The 16891-nt window shown below is 43.3% G+C and overlaps 1 protein-coding gene across 1 annotated transcript in view; it reads right to left on the bottom strand.

The window, feature by feature from the left end:
* Positions 1-248: 248 nt before the first annotated feature.
* Positions 249-16891, bottom strand: part of LOC138790086 (putative ferric-chelate reductase 1) — a 34061-nt gene continuing 17418 nt past the window's right edge. The window contains exons 7-16 of the mRNA XM_069969040.1: positions 14960-15061; positions 12187-12334; positions 8800-8910; positions 5846-5958; positions 5249-5335; positions 4245-4336; positions 3214-3272; positions 2950-3090; positions 1796-1815; positions 249-1078 (exon numbers count right to left, since the gene is read on the bottom strand). Coding sequence (XP_069825141.1) covers positions 989-1078; positions 1796-1815; positions 2950-3090; positions 3214-3272; positions 4245-4336; positions 5249-5335; positions 5846-5958; positions 8800-8910; positions 12187-12334; positions 14960-15061 — 963 coding nt within the window. The 3' untranslated portion in view covers positions 249-988. The remainder of the gene's footprint in view (positions 1079-1795; positions 1816-2949; positions 3091-3213; positions 3273-4244; positions 4337-5248; positions 5336-5845; positions 5959-8799; positions 8911-12186; positions 12335-14959; positions 15062-16891) is intronic.

The raw sequence follows: 16891 nt of genomic DNA, 5'->3' as shown, positions 1-16891 counted from the left end.
TAAAATAAAGGTATACTTTTTCCTTTAAAAATCCATTTCTATTGACTGGCTGCAGTAAGGGGAGACACAGGCCTCTCCTCTGCCACCAATGTTAGTGTCATGAACTGCAGGTCAGGCACTGCTGCACGGCACTGCTGCTACAGACCAGCCCCCCACCACCACCACCACCACCACCACCATGTGAACTGTACATTCTTATTAGAATATAAAGTACCGTGCGGGCGGTTGCCTGTCACTAATTAATAATGACAGACAGCTTTTTCTCAGGTACTGTATATTGTAATAAGAAAATACAACACGGGACCCTGCTCTGTATAGCACAGTGCTAGATCAGAGCATGAGATAGGGATAGGGTATATATATATAAAGGATACATATATTTTAATGAAAAAAAGCAATGTATTAACACACATAAAACACTCTCCCAGTACCCCTGTACAGACCTGTGGAGGGGAAGAAACAGTACAGGAGTACTGGCCCAATCTTTGCTGGGCTCCTCTTTTCTATGGGCTCCATAGCAGCTGCCATTTCTTCATGGTACATTCTCACCATGGAATCAACGATCTGGGGAAAGATCCTCCAAGCCGGATAACAGGACCACCCTGACGTTTACGTTTATTGCAAATAAGTAAAGTTTATCTATATAAAGTAAAATGATTCCTATATAGAATATATCACCTATATAAATGGTTAAAAAATGTCGTTTCAGATGTTACGTGCAATAGAATCATCTGAATATGGATTTCATTATAGAACACAAAAAATAATAAATTCACAGACATTATCCAGAGATATGTAAGTCCCATCGCGCTTTCTTATATCCGTCATCCACGTCCATGAATCAGTCAGTGTAAACATCTCACGGCGTCCTGCGCACACAGAGCAATCCGGATATTGAGGTTGTTCCCGATTACATTTGATTATACGGTCCCTTACTAGGTTACTCTTTGGCATAGTGGGTCTTTATGAGCCGCACGCAGCACCAGGCTTATGATTGTCCGATGCCGACCAGCAACGCGATCACAAAGGCCAGATTTCCAGAAACGAAGATCATGAGTGCCCCCTTTTCGATATGAACCTGCAACAGAAAACATACTGATATGAGTAGAGACGATGCACACTATGGCTTCTTACCCTGAATCAGGAGATATAACTCTTATATCAATCCATCGCGCCAGCGCTGAGAAATAAGATTCAGGAGTTTCATACAAATTGCCAGATACAGCCCATAAGTCTTTCCTTTGGATTGCAACAGCCCAGCAATATTCCCGGAGCAGGTGTTTACATGCAGACATAGGGGCGTTACTTAGAGAAGAAGCCAAATGATGCTGAGCTTCTGCAGCCCAGGGGACTTTATCTCCCAATTTGTATAAAACTTCTTAAGTCAGCGATGGAGAGAGAGATTAAAGGGGAACTAAAAGCAGGGGGACGCTGAGGAGGAAGGTATGTCTCTTACCTTCATCCTCGGTGCGAGTCCCATGCTGTTAGTCAGGGTAAACTCCGCTCCGGAGCACCCTTAGGAGCACTGTTCGGCCCGCCCCTTCTATTGATAATCAATGGAGCGGATGGCACAGCAGTGCTCCTAAGGGTGCTCCGGAGTGGGGTTTACCCGGAATAACAGTGTGAGACTGGCACCGAGGAGGAAGGTAAGACACAGACCTTCCTCCTCAGCATCGCTATAGGGGGCTATCAGCGGGTTATATTCATCTAACCTGCTGATAGTTCCCCTTTAAAACCAGACAAATGGCCGCAGCATCTCAGGGGATGACTACAATGTAATATATTTTGTACTTACCTTTTTGTCTTCATCAGTCTCTGTGGGAAAAAAACAAAAACAGGAAAAAAATGACTATGTATTAACACTACAGCAGCACCAGCCCTCTCAGTCATCAGAATCATGTTACCGTATATTAACATATATTTTACTACATATAAAACATTTAAAAAAAAAAAAAAACTTTTTTAAAAATGCTACATTTCCAGATTCTGACTTTTTTTTTAATTGTCTTTTTAAATTTTTTTGGGAAGCAGAAATATGTGAGCTCGAAAAACACCATTAGGCTAGTTCACACAATGCACGGACAACGACAACGGACAATGAGTGTCAAACCACGACCATTGTTGCATTGAAAATTGCATCGAGATCAATGAATAATGACCGGTCATAATTGACAGGGCAATTATTTCAACGGCCATGGCAAATGACGGACGTTGTTTAATACATTGTGCGAACAATGGCCGTTGGTGGCATTGACTTCAATGCAACACATTTCACAACAGTTGTGTATATCGAAAACAACGGCCGTTCAAAAAAATGAGAGGGTAATTGTGCTGGTGAAGGCAGTGTATGGAGAGATTTACAAATTTGTAAATTACTTCTATTAAAAAAAAACCTCCAGTCTTTCAGTACTTATCAGCTGCTGTATGTCCTGCAGGAAGTGGTGTATTCTCTCCAGTCTGCCACCTCTGTCCACTTCCTGCAGGACATAAAGCAGCTGATAAGTACTGCAAGACTGGAGATTTTTTAATGGAAGTAACTGACAAATGTGTATAACTTTTTTTTTTTAATAAAGTTTTAGTAAAGTCACAAAACAAGTAAAGTCACAAAACTGACCAAACAAAGGTCTGCATTGTATCAAACTGGCGAGGCTGTGCTTATTCATACTTGTCAGCTGCAGTAAAAAGGCGATATTACCAGTGCAAACCCGGAGTGACAGAAAACCGAACAAGAAATGCGTTGCGTTGTGTACCATAGGCAAACGGAAAATGCATTAGCCTTATATTACATTGTCCTCCGTGGCCAGCAAATCAACAGCGACAAGATGAATGGAAGAAACTAGGAGGGGGGGGGTTGTATAACTTTCTGACTAAAGATATATTTTTTTGCCGGAGTCCCCCTTTAATGTATTATTTCTTAGCCGATCATTAGAGATGAATTCCATTACTGACCTTTTGACGCATTTAGCCGCATGTTGGTTTCCAGGATGATATAGAAGAGAACTTCCCATGCAAAAAATCCCCCCATCACCTTCGGCATCCATTGGTTTGATGATGAATCCACTATTGTAAGGCCAAGAAAGATGGCGGCCACTAGGGGTGACGGAATACGGCGTGGTTAGTGGTGGTGGTGGGCGTGAAGTCATGTGACACTGTACTTATGTATAGTTACTGGTGTATTATACTATATGACCTCGTATTACGTTCTTCTCTTACCTGCCAGGATTTTTATCACCAGGGCATTTATACTGTGTCCCCAGTTAAAGATGAATCGTCTGTAATGACAGAAATAATCATAATTTCTTAGAGGATTTAATAAATTCCTAAAATCTGATATACTGACCTTACGAATTAGATGGAAGCTGGCTGAGCCCTCACGGACGGTCAGCCATCTAATAAGTATGAGAGCCTGGTCACACACACACACACACAAGCGCACGCTCAGCTCAGTTAACTATGCATGTGTCTTTACTTGGAAGAGAGAAATTAAAAGGGATTATCCAGTGCTACAAAAACATGGCCACTTTCTTCCAGAGACAGCACCGCTCTTGTCTCTAGTTCAGATGCGGTGTGCAGTTAGGCTCCATTCACTCCAGTGGAACTGAGTTACAAAACCTGCGCCCAAACCGGAGACAAGAGTGGTGCTGTATCTGGAAGAAAGTGGCCATGTTTTTCTCATGCTGGAGAACCCCTTTAGCATGCTTGTTAAAGGGGTTATCCAGCGCTAAAAAAAACATGGCCACGTTTCCCCCTCTCTTGTCTCCAGATTGGGTGGGGTTTCAAACTCAGTTCTATTGAAGTGAATGGAGCTTGATTGCAAACCACACCTGAACTGAAGACAACAGAGGGGGGGAGGAAGTGGCCATGTTTTTTTAGCACTGGATAACCCCTTTAACAAGCATGTTAAAGGGGGTTCTCCAGCATTAGAAAAACCCGGCCACTTTCTTTCAGATACAGCACAACTCTTGTCTCCGGTTTGGGTGCAGGTTTTGTAACTCAGTTCCATTGGCGTAAATGGAGCCTAACTGCACACCGCATCTGAACTAGAGACAAGAGCGGTGCTGTCTCTGGAAGAAAGTGGCCATGTTTTTGTAGTGCTGGATAACCCCTTTAAAATCCCACCTGCCTGATCCTTCTTTCGTTGACATCAGCTGTCAGGGATGAATCAGGACCCTCCTCCCCTTAGATATAGTATACTACTTAGTATAGTACAGAAATAGAACAATAAACTGGGGAGAATCACTTACTTCTCACTCTTTGGTTCTGGCCGGAAAAAAGCCACAATAGGTTGGAAGAATGAAAGTATCATAACTATACAGCCAAGGACTGGGTGGGCTCCCTGTATGGAAGACGACAAAGAGAGGTCATTGAGCCATGGATTTATTTTGATTGCCATATTTAAAGTCGGGAAGCGCAGCTGCCATTATAGAGGAGGGGGGGGGGGTTGTCCTTCCTCTGGATCAACATAGTAGGATTATAGTTTGAATCTTAATAAAAGGGAAACTGAGTCAAAAAAAATTCTTCAAATCATCTGGTGCTAGAAAATCATATAGATTTGTGACTCTTACTTCTATTTAAAAAAAAAAGTCTTCCAGTACTTATCAGCTGCTATATGTCCTGCAGGAAGTGGTGTATTCTTTCCAGTCTGACACAGTGCTCTCTGCTGCCACCTCTGTCCATGTCAGGAGCTGTCCGGAGCAGGAGAGGTTTCTATGGGGATTTGCAGCTGCTCTGGACAGTTCCTGACATGGACAGAGGTGGCAGCAGAGAGCACTGTATCAGACTGGAAAGAATACACCACTTCCTGTAGGACATACAGCAGCTGATGATTACTGGAAGACTGGAGATTTTTTTAAATAGAAGTAAATTACAAATTGATATAATTTTCTGACAGCAGTTGATTTGAAAGAAAACATTTTCACCGGAGTACCCCTTTAACTACGTAACTATATATCCACCCATTATATAACTTGTGTATTTCTAACCAGTTTTATTCCCTGCAGGCTCAGGGGAAAATTTATCAAACATGGTGTACAGAGAAACTGTCTCAGTTGCCCCTAGCAACAATCAGATTCCACCTTTCATCCCTCTCAGACTCTTTGGAAAATGAAAGGTGGAATCTGATTGGTTGCTAGGGGCAACTGAGACAGTTTCACTGCACACCATGTTTGATAAGTCATTTAGGCATGATCATTTATTCTGCTTGTTGACAGGACAGTGACCATTAAATTATTGGGTAGAAAATACTTACCCCACTCCAGTCACCGGCATTGACAAACACCATGATGAATGCTATTATGGTGAGAATCACTGTCAGGATCATGAGAGAGAAGTGAGCCTGGAGAAACAACACAAGAGAATGGATGTAAAGCCTTATAGAAAGTAACAACAAATAAGGCTAGGTTCACACTGCGTTTTTGCAATCCGTTTTTATCAGTTTTTTGCAAAAAACGGATGAAAAAAACGGATTGCAAAAACGCAGTGTGAACCTAGCCTAAAATATTTAATTACTTAAAAAAAGATGATAAGACTGTATACATTTTCAGATGACGGTCGCGGGTCACCTGTGAGGAGTGGCAATGTGTCTATATGTATTCGACGCCACCTTCTCTTCCACCACAGCCACTTTCTCCGCTAAGGCTGGGATCACACTTGTGTCCTCTCCTGACTATGGGACTTTTGACCCAAACTAACAGCTGTCAGGGTTATCAGACCTGCAGTATCGGACCACAATACGGACGCAACAGTGCATCTATATTACACTAGTATGAACGCAGCCCACAAGCTCGGTTGTATCATGATGACTGGGCTCTGTACTGTAGAAACCAGTCAGAATCTCTTCAGGTACCTGGAACCATACTGCCTTCCCAAGGACGGGTTTTGCAGCCGCGCTCTTCATATAACGCGCCATAATCATCCCGATACCGCCAGTGGTCATCCAGGCGACCAGCATAAGGGAACCTGAAAAAGGGGGCACTGTGTTACTAAAGGTCTCTCCCCATAAAGTGTTACATAATATACACAGTGCTACACCACATGTATACAAAGTGCTACACCACACATATACATAGCGCTACACCACACATATACATAGTGCTACACCACACATATACATAGTGCTACACCACACATATACATAGTGCTACACCACACATATACATAGTGCTACACCACACATATACATAGCGCTACACCACACATATACATAGCGCTACACCACACATATACATAGCGCTACACCACACATATACATAGCGCTACACCACACATATACATAGCGCTACACCACACATATACATAGCGCTACACCACACATATACATAGTGCTACACCACACATATACATAGTGCTACACCACACATATACATAGTGCTACACCACACATACATAGTGCTACACCACACATATACATAGCGCTACACCACACATATACATAGTGCTACACCACACATATACATAGTGCTACACCACACATATACATAGTGCTACACCACACATATACATAGTGCTACACCACACATATACATAGCGCTACACCACACATATACATAGCGCTACACCACACATATATATAGCGCTACACCACACATATACATAGCGCTACACCACACATATACATAGCGCTACACCACACATATACATAGCGCTACACCACACATATACATAGCGCTACACCACACATATACATAGTGCTACACCACACATATACATAGCGCTACACCACACATATACATAGCGCTACACCACACATATATATAGCGCTACACCACACATATACATAGCGCTACACCACACATATACATAGCGCTACACCACACATATACATAGCGCTACACCACACATATACATAGCGCTACACCACACATATACATAGCGCTACACCACACATATATATAGCGCTACACCACACATATACATAGCGCTACACCACACATATACATAGCGCTACACCACACATATACATAGCGCTACACCACACATATACATAGCGCTACACCACACATATACATAGCGCTACACCACACATATACATAGCGCTACACCACACATATACATAGCGCTACACCACACATATACATAGCGCTACACCACACATATACATAGCGCTACACCACACATATACATAGCGCTACACCACACATATACATAGCGCTACACCACACATATACATAGCGCTACACCACACATATACATAGCGCTACACCACACATATACATAGCGCTACACCACACATATACATAGCGCTACACCACACATATACATAGCGCTACACCACACATATACATAGCGCTACACCACACATATACATAGTGCTACACCACACATATACACAGTGCGGCTATACTTCATAGAAACATAGTACTTCTAGGCTGCGCACACATACAGTGCTAATATACATACACATACATCACTGTTATACATACAGACATACATTACTGTTATATATACACACACATACAGTGCTGTTATACATACACATATATCACTGTTATACATACACACACAGTACTGTTATACATATACCCACATACATATATACAGTACTGTTATACATACACACATACAGTATGGTTTTAAAGAACACAGCCACGACAGGCCCATTTGGCTGGTTTTCTGACAAAAAGGACGGGTTTGTCCGGTTTGTGGATAAATTGTGTCACACACCTTTAGTAAATGGACAGTTTGCTGTCGGGAACACTTTTGTAAATCATCCCCAATGTACCCAGTGTAAGGCTATGTTCACACTACGCAAGTTCCGCAGAAATCACGCTCGTTGTTACAATGGACGTGATTTATGCGGTACTTACATAGGGCTGCAGGCTGAGGGAATCCTAGACTAAGGGGCCTATTCCACGGAGCGATAATCGGCCGAATCAGCCTTATTCGGACAATAATCGCTCATTGGAATAGAGACAAGGATCAGCCGTTGATCGTGTCATCAGCTGATCGTTTATTTAGGTTCAAACCTAAAATCATCGGGCACCCACCGCGCATTGCTGCATGGAATAGCCATGACTGGCGGGCGACCGACGATTTCACAAGCACCATACTTTACCTACACATGTTGCAGGTCTTCTCCTGCGCTCCTTCTTCCTCCCGGTCCCGCGCGCAGCAGCAGCTTTGGTGCGGCCTGTCTTAGCCGACAGACTGTTCAACCAATCACTGGCCAGGACCGCCGCGGCCAGTGATTGGCTGAGCGGTCTGTAAGCTCAGACAGACCAAACCGAAGGAGCGCAGGAGAAGCCCTGCAACATGTGTAGGTAATGTATACTTTTTAAACAAGGGTTGCAAGGACATTGGTAACGATGTCCCTGCAGCCCTCGCTAAATGATTATCGGGCCGTGGAATAGGCCCAGTAAATGAGCACCGATCTAGAAGATCGGCGCTCGTTTACATTATTGATCGGGCCCCCATCAGCCCGTGGAATAGGACCCTTACACTGTAAAGGATGTCAGGATCTCCAAAGATCTTCCTATACATACTTACCTGCCTGGGACACCTGACCCCCCCCCCCCTCCTTACCAATCGTTGGCTCTGTGCATCTGTAGTATGTCGCTGTAATGTACATAGACTATAAGGTTTCTTTTTATCTATATGATGCATTTACAGGAATAATTGATCTTGTTGTAAGGAGCCACAATTATTACAGGTCATTTCTACTTACCAGGTATTAGGAGGACTAGATGAAAGCACACGACCCGCTAACCTTCCCATTAACCTCTCCCCTTATCTGCACTGACGTCCTACTCCAAGGCAATCACAATAAACGCTTAGTAATTACATCAGTGATTACGTACTCACCGTGGGCAAGGATGACCTTACTTCTCCCACTCTGTGCTCCAGTTGTCAAGAAACTTGACAGATCAACTTTACTGCTGGATATCAGCGTCTTTGTATGTTTCAGGATTGACCCTGTGCACAATACATTACATCTATAAACATTTAGACCAATTTCTGAATACCCCTTTAAGGGAGAGTGAATCACCTAGAAGTTTTGCTAAATAATTAAAAAACTTTTTTGGATGGCTCATTGACTTCTATTAGAGAGTGTTGTGGGCATGCTCTGTGGTCTTTGCAGAGGTCACTGTACAGGGTTTACAGCAGTTGCTTAGGATCCCGACCACCACTATCGGCTATGATAGCGGTGACTGGGCAGCGATGGGACTGGTGGTCGGGAGCTGGTAAGTATATTTCCACTTATTTTATGTCCCCCATGACATCCTTTATGTCTCCAGGACTTGGATTGTCCCTGAAGACGAGTGTAATGCCAGGGGGTGACACAGGAGAGCTGAGCTCATTCAGGTTGGCAACGCTGCGTCTCACCCTTACTCCCCCCCACACCGAACCTAGATGTGGTGAAGGTCAGTGCTTCATGTAAACCCTTCCGTGTTGCTGCTGTTTTTTTCCTTTCTTCTCACGTAGCATCTCGCAAATAAGTGCATCAGTAACCCCCCTTGTCATCTATAATAATGTACTGTAAGTCATGCCCCTGTGCATCAGTAACCCCCCTTGTCATCTATAATAATGTACTGTAAGTCATGCCCCTGTGCATCAGTAACCCCCCTTGTCATCTATAATAATGTACTGTAAGTCATGCCCCTGTGCATCAGTAACCCCCCATCTATAATAGTGTACTGTAAGTCATGCCCCTGTGCATCAGTAACCCCCATGTCATCTATAATAGTGTACTGTAAGTCATGCCCCTGTGCATCAGTAACCCCCATCTATAATAGTGTACTGTAAATCACCCCGAGTGCATCAGTAACCCCCCATGTCATCTATAATAGTGTACTGTAAATTACCCCCAGTGCATCAGTAACCCCCATCTATAATAGTGTACTGTAAGTCATCCCCCAGTGCATCAGTAAGCCCCATCTATAATAGTGTACTGTAAGTCATGCCCCAGTGCATCAGTAACCCCCATCTATAGTAGTGTACTGTAAGTCATCCCCAGTGCATCAGTAACCCCCCATCTATAATAGTGTACTGTAAGTCATGCCCCTGTGCATCAGTAACCCCCATCTATAATAGTGTACTGTAAATCACCCCGAGTGCATCAGTAACCCTCATGTCATCTATAATAGTGTACTGTAAATTACCCCCAGTGCATCAGTAACCCCCCATCTATAATAGTGTACTGTAAGTCATGCCCCAGTGCATCAGTAAGCCCCATCTATAATAGTGTACTGTAAATCACCCCCAGTGCATCAGTAACCCCCATGTCATCTATAATATTGTACTGTAAATTACCCCCAGTGCATCAGTAACCCCCCATCTATAATAGTGTACTGTAAGTCATCCCCCAGTGCATCAGTAACCCCCATCTATAATAGTGTACTGTAAATCATCCCCAGTGTATCAGTAAGCCCCATCTATAATAGTGTACTGTAAGTCATGCCCCAGTGCATCAGTAACGCCTCAACTATGATAGTGTACTGTAAGTCATCCCCAGTGCATCAGTAACCCCATCTATAATAGTGTACTGTAAATCATCCCCAGTGCATCAGTAACCCCCATCTATAATAGTGTACTGTAAATTACCCCCCAGTGCATCAGTAACCCCCATGTCATCTATAATAGTGTACTGTAAATTACCCCCCACTGCATCAGTAACCCCCATCTATAATAGTGTACTGTAAATCACCCCCAGTGCATCAGTAAGCCCCATCTATAATAGTGTACTGTAAATTACCCCCCAGTGCATCAGTAACCCCCATGTCATCTATAATAGTGTACTGTAAATTACCCCCGGTGCATCAGTAACCCCTATGTCATCTATAATAGTGTACTGTAAATTACCCCCGGTGCATCAGTAACCCCTATGTCATCTATAATAGTGTACTGTAAATTACCCCCCAGTGCATCAGTAACCCCCATCTATAATAGTGTACTGTAAATTACCCCCCAGTGCATCAGTAACCCCCATCTATAATAGTGTACTGTAAATTACCCCCCAGTGCATCAGTAACCCCCATGTTATCTATAATAGTGTACTGTAAATTACCCCCGGTGCATCAGTAACCCCTATGTCATCTATAATAGTGTACTGTAAATTACCCCCCAGTGCATCAGTAACCCCCATCTATAATAGTGTACTGTAAATTACCCCCCAGTGCATCAGTAACCCCCATGTTATCTATAATAGTGTACTGTAAATTACCCCCGGTGCATCAGTAACCCCTATGTCATCTATAATAGTGTACTGTAAATTACCCCCCAGTGCATCAGTAACCCCCATCTATAATAGTGTACTGTAAATTACCCCCCAGTGCATCAGTAACCCCCATGTTATCTATAATAGTGTACTGTAAATTACCCCCGGTGCATCAGTAACCCCTATGTCATCTATAGTAGTGTACTGTAAATTACCCCCCAGTGCATCAGTAACCCCCATCTATAATAGTGTACTGTAAGTCATCCCCGGTGCATCAGTAATCCCCATCTATAAAAGTGTACTGTAAATAAGACCCGGTGCATCAGTAACCCCAACGTTATCTATGATAGTGTACTGTAAATCACCCTATAGCATAGCATAGCATTAAGGAGTAAACTCTATACAGTGACTGTCCAGAGAAATAAGGGAAAGAAAGGTCCTATGTGGGTACTGCTGGCAAACAGCCCAGAGAGTAGGAAACAGCGATGTACCATGGAGGGGACTTTCTGGGGCTCAATAAGTCCTAAAGTCCCACAACTGCTGGTAAAATTGTGACTTTGCAAAGGGGCAGCTCATAACCTTCAGATATATGGTCCCTCTCCTTAACCCTTTCAAAGGGGTATTCACATCTTTCCCATCGGGCTCCTCATCCCCCTCCAGACTGTTTGCACCTGATAGGGGTGGTTGGAGAGCCAAAAACAGCCGAGCCAGCCGTTTTTATATAATATGCATAATTTTACTTATAGGATACTACATACTCCTCCAAATATCAAGACCTAAACAATGTAGTGAAATAGAAAAGACTACACAAAGGGGGAGATTTATTAAGCATGGTGTAAAGTGAAACTGGCCCAGTTGCCCCTAGCAGATTCCATCTTTCATTTTCGAACGAGTCTGTGAGGAATGAAAGGTGGAATCTGATTGGTTGCTAGGGGCAACTGAGCCAGTCTCACTTTACACCATGTTTGATAAATCTCCTCCAAAAGCATTCAAGCGTCTAAGCAACACACAGGGCCGCCCTTTCCCTTACTCACCATCTGGATTGGACGGGCCGCTGACCAGGAACACGTAGTAGCTGGGATTACTGGTTGACTGCTGTTGTATAGAGATTCCGCTTGTAGTAATGAAGGAACATTGTAATACGCCATTGTTATAGGATGACACTATTGATCCAGCCGAGTTCTGAAACAGAAGACGCCATTTTAGTGACCAGACTATGAGCCATTTATATAAATAGCGTCATCTTAAGTGGCAAAGATGCTGTTGGGCCCCTTAGGTATTAGTGTGACTGCAAACTATGCACCACCTATAGTTACACCTTTTATTGTGAGCCTGGGAAGAGGTCAGAAAGTTTGAGCCTATTCTGTAGTGGTACTAGGTTTACCTGTGAGTTATTAAAGGGGTACTTCGAAAAAAGTTATATAGATTTGTAATTTATTTCTATTAAAAAGACTCGAGTCTTCCCATACTTATCAGCTGCTGTACGTCCTGCAGAAAGTGGTGTATTCTTTCCAGTCTGACACAGTGCTCTCTGCTGCCACCTCTGTCCATGTCAGGAACTGTCCAGAGCAGGAGAGGTTTTCTATGTGGATTTGCTGCTGCTCTGGACAGTTCCTGACATGAACAGAGGTGGCAGCAGAGAGCACTGTGTCAGATTGGAAAGAATACACCACTTCCTGAAGGGCATGCAGCAGCTTATAAGTACTGGATGACTTGAGATTTTTTTAATAGAAATAAAATACAAATCTATATAACTTTCTGAAACCAGATGACTTAAAATAAAAACTATTTTGCCAGTGTACCCGTTTAAAGCGTAACTGTCATTTCATTTTCTGAAAACATTAAATATCAACAGTACAAGCGATTTTAAGAAACTCTGTAATAGGTTTTATGTACTAAAAGAGTTTCCTTCTGTAGTGAAAAAGCAATCTCCCAGCCTCCCCCCTCACTGCAGATGAAGCAGGATTTCTGTCTCCATTATGTGGCTATGGAGAGGGGAGGGGCTGTTAGGAGTGAGTGAGCACAGAGCAGTCCTGCACAGCACAACACCCTGCAATCTTCTCTCAGTAAGTTCATAGATAAGCACTGACCTTTCTGAAACCTGAATCCAGCGTTTTAGGTGCCCAAAGAGTCTACAAACAGCTGACCTTCATGTCACCTCTTCCTGCTCCCTCATCTCCCTTAGCCCCTCCCCCCTTCATAGGCTTACAATGGAGAGAGCAGAGCCCGTCTTTACTGGCTTCTCTGTAATGAAGACGTGTTTGCCTGATAATGCACAGATAAGAAGTCAGGGGGGGAGGCTGGGAGATTGCTTCTTGAGTACAGAAGGAGGCTTTTTTGGCTGATAAAACCTATTACAGAGTTTCTTAAAAACGCTTATACTACTGATTTCTGCAATAAAAAAAAAAACATGACAGTTACGCTTTAACCTCTTAAGGACATAGGACGTATGCGTACGTCATATGTCCTCACTTGCACTTCAAAGCGGGGCCGCGCGGCCGCCCCGCTTTGAAGTGCCGCGATCCCGGGTGCCGCGAGTAGCCCGGGACCGCTGCTATTAGCGGGCACGGTCTGATCGCCGTGCCCGCTAATTAGCTAATCGGAGGCAGCTGTCAAAGTTGACAGCTGCCTCCGATTACCGGAGGCAACGTTTCCCTGGGGTCTAGTGGGGGAGATCGCTCCTCCGGGACCTTGTCCCGGAGGAGCGATCTCCGTTACTGATGCCGGCCGGGGACGCGTCCAAGATGGCGCCGTCCTCGGCTCGGCACTCGTTCGTTTTCGGCTGCAGCAGCCGAAAGCAAACGAGTGCCGATCTCATGGATCTCTGCAGCATATCTATGCTGCAGAGATCTCAAGGAGAGATCACAGTGTATATACTAGAAGTCCCCCAGGGGGGCTTCTAGTATATGTGTAAAAAAATTAAATAAAGTGTTGTTAATAGTAAAAAGCCCCCTCCCCTAATAAAAGTCTGAATCACCCCCCTTTTCCCAGGTTTTAAATAAAAGTAAACAAATAAATAAATAAATAAACATGTTTGCTATCGCCGCGTGCGTAATCGCCCGAACTATTCGCATCAAATCCAGAAAAAATGTAATATAAAGCGATCAAAAAGTCGTATATGCGCAATCAAGGTACCGATAGAAAGAACACATCATGGCGCAAAAAATGACACCTCGCACAGCCCCATAGACCAAAGGATAAAAGCGCTATAAGCCTGGGAATGGAGCGATTTTAAGGAACGTATATTGGTTAACAACGGTTTGAATTTTTTACAGGCCATCCGATACAATATAAGTTATACATGTTATATATCGTTTTAATCGTAACGACTTGAGGAACATGCATAACAAGTCAGTTTTACCCCAGGGCGAATGGCGTAAAAACACATTTCCCCCAAATAAAAGAAATGCGTTTTTTTTTTCAATTTCACCACACTTTGAATTTTTTTCTGGTTTCGCAGTGTACTTTATGCAAAAATTCAGCCTGTAATTGCAAAGTACAATTAGTGACGCAAAAAATAAGGGCTCATGTGGGTTTCTAGGTGGAAAAATGCAAGTGCTATGACCTTTTAAACACAAGGAGGAAAAACCGAAAACGTAAAAACGAAAATGGGCCATGTCCTTAAAGGGTTAAAGTCACATCAAGTGGACTGCTGCCCCCGAGCTTCTGTATACTATATTAGAATTGCCTCCATCAAACATTTTGTGCTATTGTCTTGAGAAATAAAAAAAAAAGTTAAAAATATTCTGCTTTTTATCACTATGGCTTGGGGCCTGTATTATATAATAAAATGTTGTACAAGCTCACATTGCTGCTGATGGTTGGAGCCACAGTTCCTGTAGTGTATCCTCTTTGGACCTGAATGTATCCTGAAGAATTCTTGGTGCAAATATAAACATCGTCATTCGCCTGAAAGACAAAGGAAACGACTGTAATGTTTGTTATTCTGACTCGACCTAATATATTGTGTTCACTGTGTGATCCTCACCGTATACCGGGGAACCTTCGGCCCTCTATAAGCGTTAACATAAAATTATTTTTGAAGTCAAAACCTTATTATTGTATCATATAAGTGGTGCCGTATATTATCATGTGTTATGTGTTGCTGGACTTTTCTCCAAATTTATTATGCATTTTAGATACTTTTCCCCCCCTTTCAGACACTTTTCCGCCTTGTGGCGGGAAAATGGGCGGGTTTATGCAAAAATTGGGCGCGATCTATTTTGCACAAAAAAAGCACCTGAATCTGGCTGAGAATTCTGGTAGACTTCAAGCCAAGTAGATAGTCTAGACTAGACAGTCTTTAAGTGCATCAGATTTATCAGGCACATTTAAAGATTGTCTAGTCTAAGTTTGCACTAAGACAGTTTTAGTAAATAAGGGCCATTGTCTAGTGGCTCTATTCAGGTGCAGCAAGCACCTTCTGAAGAAGCTGCAGGGGTTAATTGTGTGTGTGTTACAGTGTGTATGTGCTTGGGAGGAAGTTTGCCAGCCACCTCCCTGCCTCTGGGCCTATCACAGCCCTGCAAAAGTTTCCCTCTAGTTTTGTCCAATCCTGCATTGAGCCACCTCAGGCTGCTCTCCACCAATAGGGAGCTCCTTTGTAGTCTATAGGTAGAGGTGGAGAGAGCCAGGTGCTCAGGTTAGCTCAGCACCAGAACAGTTCAGTTAGTGGAGGAATGTATGCTGCTAAGCTGTTCCTGAAAGCCAGGCTATGGCCTGCTAAAAGTTCCAAGGGGTTAACAACCGCAGGTGAGGGAACCAGAAATGTCCATGCTAAGGGGATTATCGCTTACAAGTCTGTCTACCATTTTGTTTCAGGACTTATCTGAAGTGGTTGGAGAAGTTGCTATTTGCCGACGTACCCCGCTGTTTGCTGCTCAACTTCCTCTGCATAAGTTGGGGGACTGGCTCTGCGCAGTTGTGCAAACCTGGGATCCATATTACTGGACTTGCCACTCTGTGTACCTGGCCAGCATTGACGGATCAGTCAATCATTCGTAATTACAGGTTATTCCTCTATATTCACAGTAGTCACTACTGTAGTCAAGGTTGTCAGCAGAGTGCCGTGTATTGGACAAGTCTTCTCACTACAAGTACAAGTCCTCTTATTGTAACTCCTAAAGACTTTTTTAAGAACCTCTAGTCTTATCTATCTATCTTATCTGCACCTTGTGAACACAGTCATTGAAAAGTATTGTACTGTGCCTTTAAGAGACTGCCAAGTAAAATTTATCTTTCACAGTCAGTGTGTTCACACCTTGCACCATCACACTACAGAGGGGATCAAAACTGTTCATGACAACATATCACAAGAAGTCACTGTTAAAAACATGGCACCTTGTTAAAGGAGTACTCCAATCTCAAAAACATATGTAAATGCTCCACCCTTTGTCGATTAATCGGTGCATAGGTTTCTGACCACCACTCCGTTATAGGAGCAGTCGCGGGGGTCAGTGACGTCACTTCCTTAATTCAGCACAGGGATGGCTGTCCGGGTATCTGTCCAAGGAGTAGACAGTTTTTGCTTATCTTCCCCAGTCTAACTAAACTAACAACACACCGTTATATTGTTCATGTCTTTTATTGAGTAAACATCCACAGGGCAGGGAGAATAGGTAAGTAAACCTTTGTGTTAATGATTTCTTAAAGAGCTAAAGGGCAAAATATTTTTCCATTAAGTAGATAAGATTAGAAGTAGGATGGGGTGGGGGGGGGTCACAAGGTGCTTTGTCCATT

This window comes from Dendropsophus ebraccatus, chromosome 4 (assembly GCF_027789765.1).
Source record: "Dendropsophus ebraccatus isolate aDenEbr1 chromosome 4, aDenEbr1.pat, whole genome shotgun sequence".
NCBI lineage: Eukaryota > Metazoa > Chordata > Amphibia > Anura > Hylidae > Dendropsophus > Dendropsophus ebraccatus.
The sequence above is the reverse complement of the archived record's forward strand: the minus strand, read 5'-3'. Positions and strand labels throughout refer to the sequence as shown.